Source organism: Chaetodon trifascialis, chromosome 18 (genome assembly GCF_039877785.1).
Source record: "Chaetodon trifascialis isolate fChaTrf1 chromosome 18, fChaTrf1.hap1, whole genome shotgun sequence".
NCBI classification, from domain to species: domain Eukaryota; kingdom Metazoa; phylum Chordata; class Actinopteri; order Chaetodontiformes; family Chaetodontidae; genus Chaetodon; species Chaetodon trifascialis.
In genome coordinates, this window is record NC_092073.1 from 1,819,485 (window position 1) to 1,842,518 (window position 23,034).

Genomic DNA, 23,034 nt, shown 5'->3' on the forward strand with positions numbered 1-23,034 from the left:
AGGTTATAAAAATCTGTTACACATGCTTTTTTTTTTTTTTTTTAATTTTATTGAATAATTCATATATGTTTAGAGTAAGAAGAGTGACCAAAGTTATTCATATGGTTTTCTAGTTAAGTCAATTTTACTATACTATCGTGTTTGTTTGTATGTTACAGATGTCAAGTCTATGTCAGTTTCTGCTATGTTTTAAGGTGAATCAGCTTGTGAACTTCCCGCACTAAACCTGCAGAGAAAAAGTTCTCAGGTTTCTCTCATTTTTACACTTTTATTTACATTTATTATTTGTGTTTTCTATGGTTGTATTGACATTTCCTTTCCTTTCTGCCTTGATAGCTGAGGAGATTATAATCGGAGGAAGGTTAAATTTAAAATAAAAATGTTAAATTTTAATGTATTTTTCTCCTGGTCCTTATTTTAATAAAAAATATCAATAATTATCGATATCGACCAATATAAAACACTTATATCAAGATACAGTTTTCAGCCATATCGCCCAGCCCTAGTGCTGTCAATCAATTAAAATATTTCAGCACAATTAATCGCATGAATGTCATAGTTAACTCGCGATTAATCGCAATTTAATCGCACATTTTCATCTATTCTAAATGTCCCTTGAATTATCATTTTAATACTGTTATCAACATGGAAAAGTGGATAGGCTTGCTTTGTGCAAATGTTTTTAATTGAAAACAACAACGTGTAGTGTTATATTTCACACAAAAAAATTCCCACTTTGAGCAGTCATTCACACTTGAATGAATCAAATCTCACACAATTTAACACTGTCAATAAACAGATGACAAAAAAAATAAATACTTGGTTACAAAAAAGCCCCTCCAACAACCCTTTCTAAGGGATCAAAACAGGGTGATCCAAAATAAAGTTACAAAGTGCACATTATCGCTATTATCGATAAACTAGGACTCAGGCTATAGTGCAGTTAAACCATGGCTTAAACTTTCCTTTCTTAAGTTTCCTTTGAACATAATAGCATCCATATGCCTCTGTTGAAAGCCATCCATTGTCGCCTGGTTTTGACAAGGAGGCGGCAGAGAATCATTAGCCGTGTGTTTAGCCATCAAGTGGTATTTCAGACTGGATGTGCTACGGTGATAATTCAGTTCACACCGACAATACACATAGATAACTTCAGTCTTGTCAGTCGACCCATCGGGCAACTTTTTGAAACTAAACTTTCAATTCAGAATCTTGTTCGCATTCATTTCAGCGTTTCACACTTGATATCCACACAAACTGGTAGCCTACACTTTTACAGCTAGCAAGCAGACAAGACCAAACACGTGCGTGGGGCGTGCCTACTGTTTTGTTTCCGGTTTACAATCAGATCCTGTAGTTTTTCTCACGTTACTAGCAGTGGCCACAGCTTATAAAAACTACAAGTTCACTAGGTCACAAAGAGCGTTAATCTCGCAATAAAAAAAAAAAAAAGACGGCGTTAAAATTGATTTGCGTTAACGCGTTAGTAACGTGATATTTTTGACAGCACTAATTTAAATATATTTAACAGCTCCTGAAAATTTGGTTTTCTCCATGATTTAATTTCTGACCTTGTTGTAGTGATGAAGAGGTATCATCAAGCTGTGCAAGAGATGCAACATACTTGAGAGTGTCAGCCAGAAGGCAGTGAAGCAGTGCTTTTCAGATTGTTCTTAAATTGTGGTTAAGCTTGGTTCTTCAAAGTCTGCTCCTGCAGAGCTCCTGCTCTTACAGTCCATTTAGTAATTTTGACAGTCTACCATTTGAGAATGATGCAATTTGTTTTCAGCCGTTTCTGGGAAACCGTTCCACATTGGTAGATAAAAACTCTTCTTGACCATGATAAGTCACCACTGTGATGATAACAATAATGAGTTAGGCTAGATGATTCATCTGTCAGGAGGTCTGTTTTGCAGTTCTGCTATTTTACTCTCATCAGTCACAACACTTCCAGCTCTGCACACACAAACACAATCTATTTGCTTGTTTTATTTTTTTCACAAAACATATTACAGACAAAGACAACGTTCTTAGACCTGAAATGTGCGTCCACTCCCCAGGCTAGAAAAACACTATGATGCCAACTAAGCAGAGCGAAAAAGAAATGGTAGGCTGGTGGTTGGGGTCCTCATCAAGAGGTTTATGCCCAAGAATTTCAGGAATGTGATGTATGCAGCTTGGAGAAGAGCATAGACGACTGATCACACTTTATGCAATGGAACCCAGATGGGGCCCTGCCTGTCCTTCCCCTTTTGTTTATGTGTACTGAGTGACAGAGGGGGTTTCACTGCCGCAACTATGGGACTGCAGTTGTGGAAGAAAATCAGAGCCATTATACTTTTCAGAAAAATGAAGAATACGGTTCCTCCAAATAGAAAAGAGGAATCTGAACCTCAAAATCCAAATCTGTCAGGTTAATGTATTCAGCTCTAAGCTGTGTCTATGACACTTTATGAGTGGCTACTGTAACTGTAATACTTTTGATGGACACTTAATCTGCAGTAGGTAACATATACATATATATATATATATATATATATATATATATATATTAGGGTTGGGCGGTAATCCAGTAATAAGGTATCCCGTAGTATCTAAAAATAGCAACGGTATCAGTTTCATTACCGTCATTAAAAAAAATGCTGCGCATATAGGTCTATAGGGGTCTAACATAACTGTAGCATCATCATAAGAAAAATGAAGTCCACTCCGTTCAATGTATCTGGTTGAATTTTTACTCGAGGAAAAGGTAAGTGAGTACATGCTAAGAATGAACCCGAGCAGTCGTACAGACATACAAAATTGCCACCAAAACCGCTCTGACTTACCTGAACTCCCTCACTGAGGTTCGTGCTCCCTCCCACTCACTACGCTCTGCCCAGGAACAGTGCCTGGTGCTCCCACCTCCTAAAGGCCCCAGGTCTCTGGCTAGACTCTTTTCCTCTGTGGTTCCCTGGTGGAGGAACGAGTTACCAAACTCCATTCGTTCTGCCAAGTCCCTCTCGACCTTTAGAAAAAGACTAAAGACCAAGCTCTTTACTGAACACCTTGTTTAATACAAAAAAAAAAGAAAGAAAGAAACCCTCAATCAACTCTACGCACTTCTTGCATTACTTTGTAGCACTATCTCATAGCACCTATGTCCAGTTTGACCAGAAAGTTGCGTTAGGGCACTTACTCTCGTTGTTCTCTTCCATCTAGAACTTTACCTGTGATGTATGAAAATCTCATATGTACGACGCTTTGGATAAAAGCGGCTGCCAAATGACAAATTGTAAATCTTCAAATGTCTTGTTTCAGCCTCCCAAGAGCCCAAAATTTAAGGTTGGTCAGTTTCCAATTATATTAAACAAAGAAAATAAGCAAATCGGGGTGCCCCTACACCCCTATAGCTCAGCTCGTAGGGTGTGTGCCCCATGTATTGAGGCTGTTAGTCCTCTGCAGTGGCAGCAGGTTCGACTGCCGCAACTATGGGACTGCAGTTGTGGAAGAAAATCAGAGCCATTATACTTTTCAGAAAAATGAAGAATACGGTTCCTCCAAATAGAAAAGAGGAATCTGAACCTCAAAATCCAAATCTGTCAGGTTAATGTATTCAGCTCTAAGCTGTGTCTATGACACTTTATGAGTGGCTACTGTAACTGTAATACTTTTGATGGACACTTAATCTGCAGTAGGTAACATATATATATATATTAGGGTTGGGCGGTAATCCGGTAATAAGGTATCCCGTAGTATCTAAAAATAGCAACGGTATCAGTTTCATTACCGTCATTAAAAAAAATGCTGCGCATATAGGTCTATAGGGGTCTAACATAATTGTAGCATCGTCATAAGAAAAATGAAGTCCACTCCGTTCAATGTATCTGGTTGAATTTTTACTCGAGGAAAAGGTAAGTGAGTACATGCTAAGAATGAACCCGAGCAGTCGTACAGATGTTTTCACACAGGTATGTCCTGGCGCTCATTTAGGCGCATCTGAGCAGAGTACCGTTATCGTCCAAGCATACGGAGAAACTCCTCTGTTGAAAACCGTTTTTCTAGCCTTTTTTTCTGTTGCTATTGTTCTTAGCTCTCATAAAAGGACAAAATGCAAATAAAACAGTAAAATAACACTTCGGGCTGCTTAGCAGCTCCTCTGTAAGCGCTCTGCTCATTCATAAGACAAAGCGGTGAAACTAACTGCGTAGTTACGCCGGTCACTAGCTCAGCGACCCCCCCAAATTCACCATAGAAACACCAATGACGATCCAGAAGGAAGTAACCCCAGAGATAGGTTATTGCATGAAGAGCATTCTCTCCACTCTAGAAACCACCTCCTCTTTATGTAAACAAGCAGGACTTTCAGAAACTAACACAGAGTCATAGGAGATATTAGCAGCGTTTTTTCGGGCTGGAATATAACTGTTGACCACAAAACAGCAAAGGTAAGACATACTTTATGATTTAGTGAATTTTTTTTTCCTGCCACTCTGTGGCTGCTAGCTCTCCGAGTTATCGTCGCACAGTAAGGAGGCAGACATCTTCGTGATCATCAGACTCTCTGCTTTCATGTGATACCGGGCTTTTGAGGTTTGTGTGAAGTGGTTAAATCAGCAGTACCTGTACCTTTGACGTGCGCTATTTTCGTGTTTTCGTTACATGCACATATAATTTCGTGGGGTATGAATTATGTTTTGTTTAGGTGGCAATGCTTTGTAGAGGCTTTTAGCTGAGTTTCTCCCCGTCAGTCTGGTATGCTACTAGTTAGGATTGGTGCTTGAGCGTGAACATTGACCGTCTGAACTGCGCGCATGTCATGCTGCCCTGCAAAGTGATTTTTAGTCACGGTAATACCATATACCCCGGGAAAATGTGGGGAAAGTTTGACGGTATCAAAATTTGGATACCGGCTAACTCTAATATATATATGTGTATATATATATATATATATATATATGTGTGTGTGTGTGTGTGTGTGTGTATATATATATATATATATATATGTGTGTGTGTGTGTGTGTGTGTATATATATATATATACATATACATATATATATATACACACACACACACACATTCTTTTTGTGAGACTTGGATTGACAAGATTCACAGATTTGTTAAACAGACTTGGTGCACAGCTTGTGCGAAGAGCACTCAGGCGTGAGAGAATATTTAGAGATCGCTGTAATCCGTTCGAATTGTCTGAACAATCACTGTACGAAAGGTACAGGTTTTCGGGAGAGGGGTTACAATACATCTGTCAGCTGCTGGAGGCTTACATCAGTAATGTAACGCACCGCAACCACGCGCTGACTGTCCCGCAGACAGTGTGCATTGCACTGAGGTTTTTTGCCACAGGTAATATATTTCTTAGTGATGTTTGTAATTATTATGATGTCTTTAAATCCCTCGTTGGATGGGTTACAAGCAAGCCACAGATAAAATGCCATTAATCAATTATTTGTTTAAGTAAATCATGGATTGATTCATTCATTCATAGGTACTTTTATGTATTCTGTTGGCGATGCCGAAAACCTCGGGAAAAATACAGTATGTAGAGCTATTCATAAAGTCGTGGGGGCCCTGACTGAGCTTGTCGATGCATTCGTGGTGTTTCCCGGGCCACCTGCCCACGCAATGCATCAAAGAGGGCTTTTATGACATCGCAGGTAAGCAAGGTTGATGTGTAATTTGCATAATGTAGACTAAGCCCTGGGATGTTTGCCGTTGTATATTGTATTGTATATAGCCTCCAACATGTAGGCCTACATATACATATGCTACATGTATAAGATATAGTAAGCGTACTGACCACTTTGAAGTATATTTTTATACTTATGTTTGATTTGCTCCCATGTTCTCTTTGCTCCACTCGGGTTGCATCTGAAATAATAAGGCTACAATCACATGCCATAACGAAAAATTTCATACACACATACATTTATGGAACACACAAATGTTACTGCAGTCATACAAGTGCAGTCATAGTGGGGAAGTAATATTATAATGGCACTAACTTACGCATTGACACAGTCTGCGATTTTTTGCCAGCAATCCTTGCGCCGTTTGGCAGCTGCAACTGTGTTGCTTTTTGCCTGGATTATTAATTTATATTCCTCGTATTTATTAATTATTATTGTTTGCTCCTCCGTAGTGAAATATGCGCTTGGGCTGATTTTTCCATGTTTACGATTGGTCGCATGCAGCAAACTCTGCCCTTTTTATGTGAGCGTGCACAGATCTAGATCAGACAAGCCTGAATTGAATTAGTGAGTTGATAGCTGGCTTTATGGTACCGAAAATCCGGAGGGCGGATGTCTCGTTAAGTGAAGCCCGATAAGTAAGAGGAAGCCCGGCTAGGTTAATCAAGCTTTATGGTACAGGCCTCAGAACTTTAAAAGAACATGGAAATAAGTGGAAACAAAAACAGTACGTTAAATAGCACAAAACGCCATGGAATGCTTTGATACAGAAGTATACTTGATTTGCAAACATGGCTTAAAGCTGCAGTCGGTAAGATCAAGAAGAGAGCAGACAGCCTGAAATTTAGAACCAACAAAAGTTCCATGTCATTCCCCCTCCCTCTCCGCTGCACTCATGCCCTGCCTCCAAGCCCCTCCTCCCTGCGGTGTCTGTGCGGTTGCCAGTGACAACCAGTAACGTTAGCCTTAGCATCAGAAACAAGCTAAATGCCCAGCTGCTACATCACAGTTGCTAACATACCGTACGTGCTGCAGAGTTTTTACTGTAACAATCACCATATTAGCTTTATAGTTTTTTTGTTGTCTTAGCCGTATGCCGTTGTTGGCAGCGACGGTATGGGCAGTTTCTCCTTTGCGGGTGGCTGTTGCTCTACCATAGCTTTCACTAGCCTACTGGCAGCAGAGGGAGGGGGCAGTTTGCAGCGTGTGTGAGTATTGATTGACAGATGTCAGACACTCCCTCAGATGCTTCTCTGACTCTGATTGGTTGTTTTGTGGTGGGCACAGTGGATTCTTGCAAATTGCAGTGGAGCCATTTTTTTTCACAGATTGCATGTTTCATGTACTGCTCTCTGGGCATAGAGACAGTTTTAGCAAATGTGACAAAAATTACTTAACATTGCAGTAATGAGCTACATTGAGGGTGTAAAGTAATGTTGTAAAATGGTGGCACAGAGTATAGAGTATCTTTATCTTTTGAATAGCGACTTCCACAATTTTTCTAACTACACTCGGATGAAGATGACTTACCATCCCCTAATCTCTGTGTACTCCTGAAAGTTCAGTTCCACAGTGACTTTACACACACTTGAGTTTAAATGGGATAACCACAAACAAGCACTTGTACTGTATCACTTAGCATCAGTCTTCTATGTCTGCCCCAGTCTCTATTTGTGGTTCTGGTTACAATGCTACAGGAATTTTGATTTTAAAATATAGCCTGATGCAGCTTTAAAGGCAGAGATAAGCAGGTGAACAGCAACAAAAGCCTTCAGTTAGCTAAAAGAATATTTGCAGATAACTCTCCTGACATGCTTGTCATGAATGCAAACCATAGTCGTGTGTTTTTTATATTTGGCTATTTAAAAACTTCCATTGTTGAGGACCAATTTCCAGTCCGTAGTTTTTGAAAGACAACTACTGACTCAAATTCTGCTAGAAGCCTCCCTCCCAGAGACTAGACTCCATCAGTTGAGCTACTTGAGAGCATGCCCAAGCCAGCTGACTGTTAGCCCTCCACATACAGGAATGGAATCAAATAATTTAATCAGCTGACTCTCACAGACCTTCCAAATGTTATTGGGTCTAATGTACCAAATTCTGATAATAAAAGGAGTCATTTCCGGGAGGCTGTGACAGCTCCTTTTCCAGTGATTGTGCATGGGAAAAATGCTTTTTGGGCCAGTGAGCGTCACCTTACGAATGTGGGAGTGCAATACCCTGTGCAGCCGCTGAGCAAATATCACTGCACAGCCCAGCTCTGTCAAAGTACAAGATGAAACATACCTCAGGGTCCTTGTCATGGTTAGAGAGGGGCCAGGGAAACTATTAGACAAGCTAGTTTTGAGCAGAAAAAATAGTTTTATACATATGTGTATTGTTGGGAAAATCACCTGTATCAACATCATATACCCGCAAAACTCTTTGTTACGTTGTGTCCAGCATAAAGGGAAATAATTTAGTATGGAGTTCCCCCAAAAGATCTACTTGGAGAGACTTGAAACTTTTCTAACCATCACAGTGTACATCATACCATCTGTCCTTGGCTGTTGTCAAGGTTACACATATTTGTAACCTCGTTAACAGTGAAGTGATGACTTCACTTCTCTTTTACATTGAAAGTACATATGATGTTACTTGTGGTAGATTACCATTGCTGCACTGATGGAAAAAACTTTGAAAAATGACAAGTGCTCAAATGACAGCATGCTTTAAAATGGTGAGCAGTGATGTAAAGTACATGTAATTTAATCATTGAAAACATGCAAAATCTGTCACAGCCTTTTATTGACTCTGATTCACGTCATGTAATGTACGCGATGAACATGCAAGCATGTTTATGTACAATTTTGAGCAGAAGATAGGAGGGTTGAGCACTTGATGGTGTGTCCTTTAGATATTTCCTACAACCCCAACACCCAGCAGTTATCTATAATATCTCTCTCACACACCATTCATGTTCAAGTTTCTTCATTTTAACCAATGAAACTTGCCTATTTTGCAGTGCACCCTCCAACTGCATTGCGTGCCTTAATTGCTATTTCAATAATAGAAAGCGTTTATAATCATACTACTGCTACGTGGCAATCTGGTTCTAGAACAGCAAACGTACAAAAACACAGAGTAAATGAGTAGCCATGCACAGGCCAGGGAGCAGCGACACAGCCTCCTCCCGACACGATCTGGATGTTTCTAAACTCTTGACAAGGCAAACATTACACATCAGCACATCATCAAAATAAGTTCCTATAACAGTTTTTACGTATGACGACATTTTAAAAGCGCTCCTGCGATCCGGTCGATAAACAAAGAGGAACGAAAGTGTGTTTCCCATCATCGAGGGCAAATCGTGCTAACGGCAAACTGTCTTCAGACTCTTCGCTTCATACACGGTTGGCAGTAGTACATAGAGTTTGGAGAACCCCGTCAAAATGTAGGAGTCGGACTTCAATTTGTTGCAGACTACACCCAATCCCCCAGGTAGACCTCAGTCCTCCGCTGAAATCCCATCTGCTAAGCTCGGCACACATTCCTTTCTCCTGCCTTTGTTGAGCGGTCTCATTATTCAAATTCTGTAGCAGCGAAGTGCAAAAGAAGCTACAGAAATTCGTAAACGTCAGAAAGTTTTGACAGCGTCTGCATTGAAGCTAACGGTCCTAAAACAGCCGCTCTGATGAACAGAATGCTGTTCGGCGTGTAGCTTTGTCAATGGGAGAAAGACCGAGACGTAATAGCCTGTGGTAATGAGAACAGGACGGACACAGCTGTGATACCAAAGCCTCTCCGAACCTTTTAAAACGTCTGAAAGATGTTTTCCCTCTGAGACACAAAGGTACAGACAAGACTGGAATACTTACTTTGCTCCTCACTTCAGCAGACAATCCGTAGGCTGGCCCCTTGTTAAAATGTGCCATTTTCTTGGTTTTGCACGTTAACCCAAAAGATTATCCTCAGCTACAGAGTAGCACAGAGAAGGTGGTGGGAAAGTCCTTTCAAGCGGCGGGTGCTTCGGTCCCCTGGAACAGCCAGACAAGGAGGAAAGTTTTCCGTAAGCTTTGCAGACAAAACTGCCAGAGTCTCACTCCACCATCTGTAGGACAGGGCTCAGATTGCAAAAAAAAAAAAAAAAAAAACCTCGTCAAACGGTTGATGTAGCCACAACAGCCAATCAGAGCAGCTGTCGGACACTCCCTCCCTTGGTCCTCTTAAAGTATGTGTCATACTACAGTCATTAGTGAATACTAATGCTAATGTCTGCAGTAACAGTAACTGATGCAGATACTGATTCATGACAGCATGGATAAGCCTCCATGAAATAACATCAATGGAACTGCCGTGGCCTGTAAACTTCAGTGACTCCAACGACTGTTTCATTTCAGTGACGTCACGCTCAATACCATAAAGTCTCAAATCTAATATTAACAAACACATATTGCATTGAAATCAGTGAAATGACTCAAAAACTCAAATCTCAGGGTTTCATTCACTTCTGAAGAATGGGGAAGACTTTGCCCAGTCTCTTTAGCAATGTAAGCCAGTAAGATTCAAAATTATACAATTCTGTGTTTAAATTTGCATTGTATGACCACTGTGAGGTCCTTGCCCATTGATAGCACATTTAATCATTTTGAAACTTGGTTCCTCCTACAGGTAAAGTTCTATGATTATCCATTATAATGGGTAAATGGGTTCAGGGGTGTTTTAGGATTAGCAGCTGTGGATGTTTAAGGGTTCTGATGTTGATAGGAGGTACTACCAATTTACTGAAGAATGTGAAAAGTATTATGGTTCAGGTTCTGAAGTGCAGGGAAACCTTTCATATAAAATACTCTGAAGAGCAGGCTAGTGGTGCAGACCACAAACTAAAGATGGGGTGAGAGCAGCATTCTGTCACTCTAGTTAAATTGTGAATTCTGTTGTTGAAATTGCAAAATTGAGAGGTGCAGCAACTTTTCTGTTTATTGACTGTGTGGCATCACTAAACTTAAACATCACTGAACTTAAACATCAGTACTCACTGCATACTTTAAAGTATTCATGAGTAATCAATGTTGACAAAATTATTTTGTCATTTTGTAATCAAGAAACTAATATGCCATTCAGTGTAAGCTGCCTAATGTCAGGTTATTCATTATTACTCCTATTAATAATGGAGTCTCTAAAGAGGGTCCCTTACATATGTAAACTGTATATGTAGTTTGCAGCTCTGTTATCCCTGTGTTATGTTCACTTTTTGGACCCTTTGGTACTGTTCGGGTCAAATTGACCCAGGATATTATTGTTGGTTTTAAAAGAAATATAAAAATAAAAAAACTCCAACATATATTGTTTTTATCTCAATTTTATCTCAATTTATCTCAATCTCAATTTATCTCAAGCAATATAGATAACATACATGATAAATGTTTTCAATTAATCTCTGCTAGATAACATTTAACAATGGAAGTGTCATTCGTTTTTTTTTTGTGATTAAGTTATAATGTATGTAAAAAAAATCCACTATAATAAAGCCTTATGCTTATCTATGAAAAAATGAAATGAAACAATGTTTTCATTGATGTTTTTTATTTTAAACTTACATTCTCAATTGATTTTCATCTTTATCTTATTATAACCAAAGCTGGAGAGCAAAAACAGGTGAATAACAACAAAGGGAACATGAACCATAGTCTGACTGTTACATGAATGAATGAATGAATGAATGGATGAATGGTTATGAAATACAAATAGAACACATGGAGCACAGAACATGAAGGAAACGTGCACTGTCTAAACAACACATGATGCACAGAACTTGAGTGTGTGTGTACTACAGGTGTACTTTTTGCATTTGCTGCATGTGGTCTGTGTCACAACATGAAGGAAGTGTGTCTAAACTTCTACATTATCCTCGTATTCTGAAACATCCTCCTCTTCCATTTCACTATTCACTATTAGCTCCAAGGAAGGAATCTTTTGCTCATATTGCTGGTGGAGATTGTGGGTGAAGTGACCTATGATGTATGATACATCTGGTACAGTAAGAGAAAATTTTCCCAGGTTCCAATGTTTCAGAGGGTAAAAAGAGCAGGAAAACCTGTATCGTGTGCGTGTGTGTGTGCGTGCATGTGTGTGCGTGCGTGCGTGTGTCTGTCTGTCTGTCAGGCGCTGTATGCATGCGGGTCAAATTGACCCAAACATCCTATGAAGGACATAGATGTGTAGGGGTATTGTATCATGTCAAGTCATTTTTTTCTTTCTTTCACATGTTCTTCACATAAAATAAGCCAAGGCCATGGAGTTTCAGGTCAAAATGTCATATGTTTGTGTCATTTTTCTTTTAGTAAAAATCTGAAACGGGTCAATTTGACCCGAACACCACATAAGTCTTATGTGACACCGGTCACCCAACCGGTCGAGGCAGATGGCCGCCCACCCAGAGTCTGGTTCTGCTCGAGGTTTCTGCCTGTTAAAAGGAAGTTTTTCCTCGCCACTGTCGCCAAGTGCTTGCTCATGGGGGAATTGTTGGTTTCTTTGTAGATAAAAGAGCTTGGTCTGTACCAGCTCTATATGGAAAGTGTCCTGAGACAACTTCTGTTGTGATTTGGCGCTATACAAATAAAATTGAATTGAATTGAATTGACATTATTTTGCTCTGCCTATGAGTTCTTTTATGGGTCACAGACTCATCTCTCTCCCAGTGCTCACTCAATCAGTAACTTTGCCAGTGTCACAATCCAGTCATCTGTAATCATTCTCTACCAGCTAAATATTGGATCAGTTTCTCTGTGAGGCCTGGTGTGTGTTTCCACAGATACTCAGAGATCTAGTCTATTTTGTGCCTCCTCCTTCCTCCTCCTCTTTAGTTCAGCAAATAATCTTAGAGATCTTCCTGCCAAGTGCTCTATCCAGGAACAGGAAACACAGCACAAAGGAAGAAAAACAGAGCAGTGACAATGCCACAAACACCATAAGACCAGCATTTGAAAAGCTTTCAAAAGCAGTGCAATAGCATTCCTTGGTTAATTTAGGCAAAAAGTTGTTTTGTCAATTGATGTTAAAATTTGGCAACAGTAGACGATTCTGTTCTATTGGATTGCCTTGAAAAGTGGGTTGGCACCAGGGATACTGCTCTAAACTGGTTTTAATTGTATTTATCAAACAGAACTTTTCAGTAGAAGTCAGTGATGCCTCCTCTTCTGTCACCCATCTGACCTGTGGTGTTGCACAGGGCTCCACCTCTGTGTGTACATGCTGCCATAGGACACATTATACATAAACACACTATTCAGTACCATTGTTATGTGGATGACACACATTTATGTCCCATTAAAAATAACTTCAAAAGTCTTCTCCCAGTTAACTGAAATTAAATCTGAAATTATTTGTTTTGGTGCTCCACCGTCTATCCCAATTTCACAAAAGCATTTCAGCTCCCTGTCTACAAATGTCAAACCTGCAGCCTAAAACCTGGATCTAATATTCAACAGTGACCTTTCATTTGAAAAACAAGTTACACAAGTTATTCACTTCATCTTTACTTTTGCTTTGCTCCACATGGAACTCTCTCCTAGATTGTCTTTAAAACTGGACTGTGAAGATGTAATTTTGCCAGCATTTAGAGACAACCATGGATTTAAGAGACTCATATCTAGAGAGGTCTTTTATTACACCATGCGTTGGAGTTGTCTTTTTGAACACTTAGAAACTGCTCTGCTGCTTTCTCTGGTGACTTTCTATATTTTACAAACTAGGATTAGCATTAAACCTGGATTAACCATGATTTCTTTTCTAATCTTAATGCACCAAGCTTTAAAACTCAAATGAATTCACTCTTTTACATCTCAGTTCAGTCAACTGTAAACTAAGGTTTATATCAGAAGTTATTCTGACCTCTTCAGTCCAGGTTTAAACTGACTGACTGACATCTGACCGTAGCTGTTGTACTTTCCATTTATCTAACACAATTGTAATATCCCATATCTAAATTATTTCATTGATTTCGTCTGTCTCACAATATACACTGCCTGCTTAATGACAGCTGCACGTTAGCAGCAGTAGTAGCTTCAGTCCATACAGTGTCTACACAGGATGCAGTGCTGTGTGTCAGTCACCTGATCTGGCAGCAGAAATCAAAACATGGCTACACACAGGGTGCGGTCACGTTACACTCCCATTCTTTGAATATTCATATCGCTTCACATTCACTGCTATTGAAGGCCAAAAGATAAACACATTCAAATGTACATTTCCTGTTATGGGTGATGTCCAGCTGACTCCAGTGGATTCGCAAATGAAGTTCAACTTTGAACCCTGATGGACCTTTTTTGGAAATGGAGAAGTCATAGTTCCATTGTATTTCATTACCACATTCAGGACAATATTACACAACTGGACTATGGACTAACTATGGTCCATCTCACACACGACTGACAGACCAGATATCTACGCTTCTACTTTAATCAGTCCAGCTGTCTATATAGGCAGTATACAGCTCGTGTTACATCCGTTAACAACATGAAACACATTTTCATGCTTTAAGTGGATTTTATTTTACACATTTTACAATTGTGTGTTTGAATCTGACTGCTGCCAATCCTACATGGGTGACCCAAACTCAATACCGTGCCTGAACACAGCCACAGAGACAGAATGCTGAAGCTGCTGCTCTGCCAATATGCTAACACTATGACTCCTGTGCAGACATGGTGTAAATCTGATATCTTAAAATAACAAATAAATAGATTAACACAGGGTTGCATTTACTCGCATACAGCACAAATTAACCAGGACATTACATGGTCTACACAGACAACTGTCTGGATTAGAATTATATAATGAATTAATTATATATATGAGAAAAATATGTTATGAACCCCATTTCTCTTAATCTGGATACTTAAAAATAATTTTAGCCTTTTATTAAGAAAAGCCAAAAAATATATATTTTTCAGGAAAATTCATCCAGGCTTCTAAAGATATTAAGTCATCATGGAACCTCATGAATCAATTATGAAATCGAAAAAAAGATCCTGTTGTTGGGCCATCTGAGATGATGTTGGGGAGTGATGGAATTCATAGCTGGGAGAATGCCGATGGTTTTCACAATTTCTTTGTGAACCTAGGACTTTCTTTAGCTTTCTTTAGATTCCAACTGATTTAATTACAGGTAAATTTTCACCACTGTGATTTCAAGCCACCGACTGCAGAGGAAATACATAGTATCATTATGAAGTTATGAAAAAGATTCTGAAATTCAATCATGGATCCACTGTCCTATATTTTTTCCTTATCCTTACATTCAATCCATACATTGTGCCACATGATCTCAAAGTTGCTAGAGTTACATCCATTTACAAACCAGGTGACAACAATATTTTTAAATTACCGTCAAATTTCTATACTTCCTCTTAAATCAAAAGTTCTGGAAAAGCTTGTCTATGCAAGAATCTCAAAGCACTTGGTTGAGAACAACATCCTGCATAAACATCAATATGGTTTCTGGGAAAAATATTCAACAGAAATGGCATTGATACAGCTTGATAACAAGATTTCTATGGCCATGGACAGGAAAAAAAAATTTGCTCTTGGCATCTTTTTAGATCTATCCAAAGCATTTGATACAGTTGACTATAAAATCCTTATTTCCAAGGTCAATAAATATGGACTACAAGATGTTGCACTCAAATGGCTTAAAAATGATTTAATCAACAGAGAACAATTTGTATCCATAAATGGACACACCTCAAATAGATTGAAATGACCTTGTGGATTCACATTGTAATTGGATATATTTAATCCAAAACAGATTTCTGAGATTGATCACAAACTCAAGCCCACAAGAGCCATCAGCACCTTTGTCTAGGAAATTTAAAATCTTGTCCCTTCATCCTGTAAATACTTATCGAATGTGTGTTTACATTTAAATTAATGTATCATAAGCATAACTTTCCAGATACATTTCATAATTTCTCCTTTTTATCATCACAGATTCATTCATATCCAACAAGACGTTCAAATGACTTTTATTTACCTTACTGTTACACTTCATAATTTTTTCCATCAAATTTAAAGGTCCTTATCTCTGGAATTCACTAAATCCATATTTTAAGTCATCATCTTCTTTAAGAATTTTCAAATCTCATTTAAAAAAGTATCTATTTAAATAGATCTTTGAGTAACTGACCACAATTTCACTTCACACGTATATCTATTTTGATCATGTTTCTTGATTATTTCTATTTTATCTTGTTTTTTTGTCCTTTTCCTCTATTGTTATACATAACATATTGTTGTTTGCTGTTTGTGTGTTTGTTTTTCTTCAGTTGCTGTTGTACTGGTTGTTTTACTGTTTTAGTGTCTCTTCAGCGACTTTGAAATGAAGGTGAGGACTCGTATAAGCCCTCTTGGGCTTCTTTCCTTTCCTCCCTCTCCTCTCCTTCATGTGAATATCTATATGTCAACCTATGTGCAAATAAATAAATAATAATAAAATAAAACAAAACAAAACCAGTAGCTGCTGAGAAACTTACTGTGGACCACAGTTGGACACAAAGACTGATAACATCACTGTTCCTACAGTATGCCTCATAGCTAATTGGGACACACAATGTACCAAATTGTCTAGTATTTTAAAATACTGTTTTCACCACAGCTGAGTAGTGGACAAAATTTCATTTTCATGTCAATTCTTTTTCAACCAGCAGCAGAAAGAAACTGTTGCAAAGTGCACCGTGAAACAGTACAGTAACACCATGTATACTCTGGTGTTGTACCTTGCACTGTTTGTTGTTTGAATTGAGCATTTATTCATGATCATTACAACAAATATTAAAATGTGTTTTGATCATATAGTTGTGTCTACTAGATTTTTGTCACACTATTCTTCCAAGGAAAATTGATTTGGGATATTTGTCCCTCAGAGAGGACCACTGTACGAAGAAATAGTCTGATATTGGGTAGAGGATCTTCCCTGTGAGTGACAGTGTCTGCACCCGGCAGATACTTTCAACATAAACTATCAAGACTTTCTTCAGTCCTAGAATTCCAAGGAGGAGTCCTGCCACACACAGGGGAACGCAGGTCCCCGGGCCGTTACACAGCACCTGAAACAACATGGGGGGGGGTGACAGAAAGTGGTTATAGGAACAATACTGTAGCTCCCCTTCAGTCGCATTCACGGACACAAGGTGTTCTTTGTCAACAGGCATTTATTTGTATCAAGCATGCTGTGAGAACTAAACAAAATACAGAAATCATAAAAGTCAATTTGGTAAACTTTAAATAAAAATAATATTCTCATGGAGAACAGATATTAAAAGAAATCTCACAAACATAAGACAGCTTTTATAATTCACACACCTCAAAACAAATGTGCCTTCAAACCAAAAATAACAAACTGAAACGTAACCGGGCTGCGCACACTGACGCTACCAATCAATTATTCATTACACCGACATTAATTAACATGACGCGGCAAGAAACACTACAGCACATACCTCATTGGCCGCATTAACTCAAAGGGAGAAAACAGTACACTTCAGTCTTTGCAGGTCGTCATCTTACAGGTCTTCAAAACAATTAGCATCAGCATCTTAACTTGACATCTTCCTCCTTTCTACAGGTGCTTTCCCGACGTGTGGTAGCGGAGCGTGCTGCAATCAACTATAACCTGCCCCTCCATGAAGCTCCTTAACATTCGTTCCGCTATGAACAATTTAGCAGGATTTCAGACGTCTGAATATTTAAATTACATTTATGGCAAACAACAAAACATTTTTAATATTTTTAACCTTAACTTATTCTTGTTTTTTAAAATGCAAATTATTAATGAATTTGAATGATCTGAAATGAACGTATGGATTAAATCAGTTGGCTCTGATGGCAGCTACAAATACAGTACAGTGACAGATTGCAAACTGATTTGTTTCTCATCCAGATATCGAGTTTTTCTGGTTTTCTATGACAAGAAGGGGTGTTAATTCAGTGGGGATCCTACTTTTACCCAGTTGTGTGCCAGTGTAGAAAGAACAGTAGAGTGCATGTGAAAATATCTGGGTTTAGTCAACTATGCACATATTTTAATATGTTCGTGTTTTTTGTAAATACCTACAAACCTATGTTTTCACTGGTTCACAATTAATCACTTTTGTAGAGTTGTACCCAACAGGTATCTGTTTTTTCAAAGTATGAATAATGATGAACTACTGTTGTATCAAAGTGTTGTAAAACAGGTTAAATTCCGGTGATTAAAATACATGACTTGCTATCTGTATCAAAACTAGACTTTGACTTAAGTATGACATATTTCACAGTTACTGAATTTTCTCTTACTTTTTGTTGTTAAACAGCAGACAAGTTTGCATCTTCAAGGATTCTTAAAATCCATCCATCCATCTTCTATACCAGGTGGTATAGATTGCGGGGGGTGCTGGAGCCTATCCCAGCCGTCAACAGGCGAGAGGCGGGGTACAGCCTGGACCGGTCGCCAGTCAATCGCAGGGCACAAACACACAACCATTCACACTCACACTCAGGGACAATTTTACAGTCACCAATTAACCTAATGAGCATGTCTTTGGTCTGTGGGAGGAAGCCGGAGTGCCCGGAGAGAACCCACGCATGCACAGGAAGAACATGCAAACTTCACACAGAAAGGCCTGACCCGGGAATCGAACCAGCAATCTTGTTGCTGTGAGGCACGTGCACTACCTGCTGCGCCACTGTGCAGCACGACACTTAAAATCCTTCTATTTTAATGATACATCAAGAAAAAAAATCCCACTTTGGTTCCACTGCTCACACCTTACACCTACATCTTGTGATGAGGGGGGATAGGTAGACATTAATTCATTTTAGTCAAAAAGGCTACAGCTAGAGAATAATAAAGGAGATGATTCTCTGTGTGTTTGTTGTTGAGATCTTAGGATTTGGAGGGTCACGGGGTACGTTTCAAGTCAAACATAACTGAGCTGAACTGTCCCTCAACACTCTGAATACATGCGGTAAACACAGTCTGAAGATCAAAAGGGCAACAACAGCAGACTAACTAACAGTATGCATGTGACTCAGAGGCAACAGTTAAGGCAGCTCAGTGAGTCTCAAAGAATGAGGGGGAGCGGACTCGGACGAAAAAGTGACCTCAGGGCTGAAGGAGGCTGAGGGAGTTTGAGTTTACAGGAAACCAGACAGAGCTGCTCTGGAGTCTGGAGAAGTCATCAAACAGTTCCACAGTACAGGCACAGCACCACAGCAATATCCTCTCCACAGTGCTCTGGAAACTTCATATAACTGCCCTGCACTCTGTATTCACAAAAGCAGAACAGTTCCATCATTTATACAGCTCAATCAGATGTAAGCATCAAGACTACTTGTTAGTGTAGTTGCTTACTTGTTAATCAGTATTCCTGAGGTTAAATAAACACGACTGCACATTGAAAGAGCAGTTGTCATGGTATATTCAGTCTCTTACCTGCTGGCATTGTCTTCTCATCAGCTCACCTGTGCCCTCAGTACTTTTCCACACTCAGCCACGCCTACCTGCCTGCTCACACACCTGAGGTTCATGGCAATCAGTGCAGTATTTAAGCTGCTCTGCCACACTCACTCTTTGCCAGACTGTTAATGTGCCCATGCAAGACTCTCCAACTATTTCATATGGACTGATCTCCTGTTGCTGAACCTGCCTGTTTCTGACCACGCCTGTTTTCCTGTTCCAGTAAATGTCGGTAAATATCACAGCCTTTTGTCCCTGATCACGAGTCTTGCCTTACGCTTCCTGGATCTTTGTTTGCCTGAGACTGTTTGGTGTATTCCACAAACACTTAAAGAGACTTGTTGGCTGTGTCTCAATTCAGGGGCTGCATCCTTTGGAGGACCAAGCCTCCGCGGCCCACGGAGGCCACGGCCTCGGAGGCTCCTCTGTTGGCCACATCAACTATCGGTAAATGGGATGGTCTAGCCTTTGGAGCATTCCCTGATTGCGTCGCGACGTCATAACGTCTTCCCTACTAACCCGGGAAAAACACACGTACAAAGACAAAAATTTAACAGACAACAGACGACACAACAGAAACATAACAGACAGACAACAATGGAGCCAGAGGTTTTGCGACACCGGCGGCTCATTTATCTCCGACTGGGAGAGCGCCGTGTGAAGGTAACATTAACCGGCTATTTTAACTCATATTAATGTTCATTTATAGCTACCAGAGTTCGTGGTAATTAATATACCCGTTAATAAACGATACCGTTTAGTGACAAACGAAAAAATGACACGTGTCATTTAACCATGAGACTTGATACAGGGTTCTGTATGCTGTAATTTTAATGCTATGTTTTCAAGATCTGAAAAGTGCTTGAATTGAATAGTTAAATGTGTACAAACCCTGTAAATAACCCTGGCTTAATTCAATAGCCTTGTGTTATTAAACATCAGAACCATATTGAGAAGCCAAAGTGTGATAGATGGAGAAATGAAGCATTATAAGCTTTAACATTCGCTAGAGTTGTCGTATCAACTAAAATTCTGTTGCTCTTGTTTAATCCTCCTGTTCTTACCCTCCTTTCTCCATCCAGGCAAGGGCGATGTACTGCTGCATAAACCTCAGTGTTCCTGTTCTGCTATTATTTTTTCAATGATCATGACACCAGACAAGATTTTAGGCTGAGCAGAAAGTCCCTGGCGGTGCTGCTGGAGCTTCTCCACCAGGAAAGGCGACACAGATGGGGTGCCACAATAGAGACCTTGGTCTGTCTCTTCTGGCTGGCAAGTGGGACATCCTCCAGTTGTGGTGGCAAGGGTGTTTGGGATGCCTTGCTCCACTGTTCACCGCATCGTCCATCGAGTTATTGAGGAGGTGGTGGCCATTCGCCACAGGGTCATCTACCTCCCCAAGACCACAGAAGACCTGGCGGCAGTAACTCAGGGGTTTGCAGGGCTGGCAAGACACAGAGCTTTTCGAAAAGCTGCTGGAGCAATCGATGGCTGCCATGTGAGGATCAAGCCTCCAAGCGGTCCTGATGGTCACTGTTATTGGAACAGGAAACTGTTTGCTTCAATAATCTTGCAGCACCACCAGGGACTCAGCTCAGCCTCAACTGTATATATGTTCTCTGTAAATCTACAAATCTCTGTAAATCGTAATTTCTGCTTATCTTTTGTAAATAGTTGTACATTTTAAGAATGCCCACTTGTAAATAGAAGTATTCATATTGTATCTTTGTAAATATCACAGAAAAAATAAACTAATTGTGTTGTCACTGAAAAGTAGTTCAAAAGTCTACTTATTTTGTAAATAAGAAATGGAATAGGTAATGTAACGAGGTTATAAGATTTTAATTTAGAACACAATATTTTTAATTAACAATTTAAATCTAACAACACAGAACATAATAAAATAGGGAAAAAAAACATTAAAAAAAATCTGCACCTGTCAATCATTTTTTGCAGGATTGTTCTAAACATGAGTGAAGCATGACAAGGTAAACACACAAGATCACATTATCATAGTACAGATTCATAAAAAGTGACATCAGGACAGACATAAAATTCCCACCCCCATCCAAAAACAACATTCATTTGATGTGATCCAAAGATTATATTTGTACTTTGGTCTTTGTACAGGATTTGGGTTCCTTTATGTAACTTTCACATACAAATACAGTATGTATAGAGAACAAATGGGCTATTCATTTATGCCTCAACAGTTACCTCCATCCGAGTATGGCCGTGTTTTTGGCCCCGGTAAACGGGTGGTCATTTTGACCACGGAGTTTAATAAACTCCTCCGTCTGCTCCCTGCTCACAAAATGACATGTAAAGCATATTTTCTGTTATGTCACCAGACAAAATTATTGTTCGATATAATAACGACAATAACAATAATAATGGTGCTGCTGGTGCTGTTGGTCGCTATTGTTAAAAAAAAAACAATCGGTGCGCAATGCATCTTGGGATATGGCAGGCCGCGAAGGATAGTAGCGATGCATCCTCCGAAAACAGGGAAAAGGAGGACGCATTTGTCGGCTGCATTTGGAGGACCCTTCAAATTTAGACGAATTGGGACAGCCTTCGCGCAGCACTATGACGTAATCAGCCTTTAAATGCATCCTCCGAAGGACGCAGCCCCTGAATTGAGACACAGCCACAGACTTGGTATTCATTTTTCTGCCTGTGACTGCTTGGTGTTTTATTCACTGTGCTTTACTAGAGACTGTTTTGTTGCTGCTTACCTGGACCTGCCAAGTCTGAGATTAAAGTTGATATCAGCAATATCTGTGTTGTGGTGGTTCTGCACTTGGGTCCCAAACCCCCATGTTACAATACAGTCATTGGCCAGTCATTCCACCTCATCATCAGATCACTTTGAGAAGATTAAGGGCATCCCCCAGCACCATGAGCCCTTGATAGTGTCTAAAGCTGCTGCAGCCAAACAATCCGCAGTAGCTGGGAAGCTGGTGCTGGATGAGTTAACCGCACAAATCCAACGGCTAATTGACGCTTGGACCCAGCGGGTGGCTCTGCCAGCTCCAGCCCCTGAGTGGGCTAGCCGCCAGCCAGCTAGTCTCCTGTCAGCTCCAGCCCCGGAGAGGGCTAGCTTCTGGCCTGCTAGCTCCCTGCCCGTTCCATTCCCTGATTTGGCTAGCCACAGGCCTGTCAGCAGCTTGCTAACTCCAGCCAACAAGGTAGCTAGCCAACAGCTTTCTCACCTCCAGTCATGTCTAATAGTCTATTACTATTATTATTATTATTATCACATAATAACAAAAATGTGATACATTCCAGTTTTAAATTGTTGACAAAAAGTTCTGCCATCACCTTCATAGCATTGTCAACCACACAGACAGCGGTGCTAAACAAATACTCTTAAGGCGCTTACTATGTATATGGGCACATTGTGCAGCAATATGTGTGTGTGTGTGTGTGTGTGTGTGTGTGTGTGTATACATGTATGTATATAGAAAGAGAGACAGATATAAATATAACTTATAGCAAGGCTCTAAGTACATTAGTGTACCAAAAATATTGCGTTAACACATTAACGCAAATCAATTTTAATAGCGTAATTTTTTTTAATCGAGAGATTAACGCTCGTTGTGACCTAGTGAACTTGTAGGTTTTTATAAGCTGTGGCCCCTGCTAGTAACGTAAGAAAAACTACTACTACTGATATCTTACGCTCCAGCTCCTCCGCTGTGAGGCCGAGGGATTCTCAAGTCAAGTCAACTTTATTGTCAATGCTGCTATATGGACAGGACATTAACAGAGGCCGGCACTTGATGATCATAAACCCCACGAAGGGTGAACAGTAGTAATGGGCATGCCAGTTCTTTTAGATGTACTGAATCACTAGAATCAGTTCACTAGGAA

General features: G+C 39.8%; 2 protein-coding genes across 2 annotated transcripts in view; both read right to left on the bottom strand.

Moving 5' to 3' along the window:
• The window catches only part of cnn3a (calponin 3, acidic a), a 41,524-nt gene extending 31,727 nt beyond the window's left edge, over positions 1 to 9,797 (bottom strand). Inside the window, exon 1 of the mRNA XM_070986383.1 lies at positions 9,542 to 9,797. Coding sequence (XP_070842484.1) covers positions 9,542 to 9,598 — 57 coding nt within the window. The 5' untranslated portion in view covers positions 9,599 to 9,797. The remainder of the gene's footprint in view (positions 1 to 9,541) is intronic.
• A 1,458-nt stretch (positions 9,798 to 11,255) lies between these two features.
• The window catches only part of alg14 (ALG14 UDP-N-acetylglucosaminyltransferase subunit), a 35,132-nt gene continuing 23,353 nt past the window's right edge, over positions 11,256 to 23,034 (bottom strand). Inside the window, exon 4 of the mRNA XM_070986385.1 lies at positions 11,256 to 16,768. Coding sequence (XP_070842486.1) covers positions 16,538 to 16,768 — 231 coding nt within the window. The 3' untranslated portion in view covers positions 11,256 to 16,537. The remainder of the gene's footprint in view (positions 16,769 to 23,034) is intronic.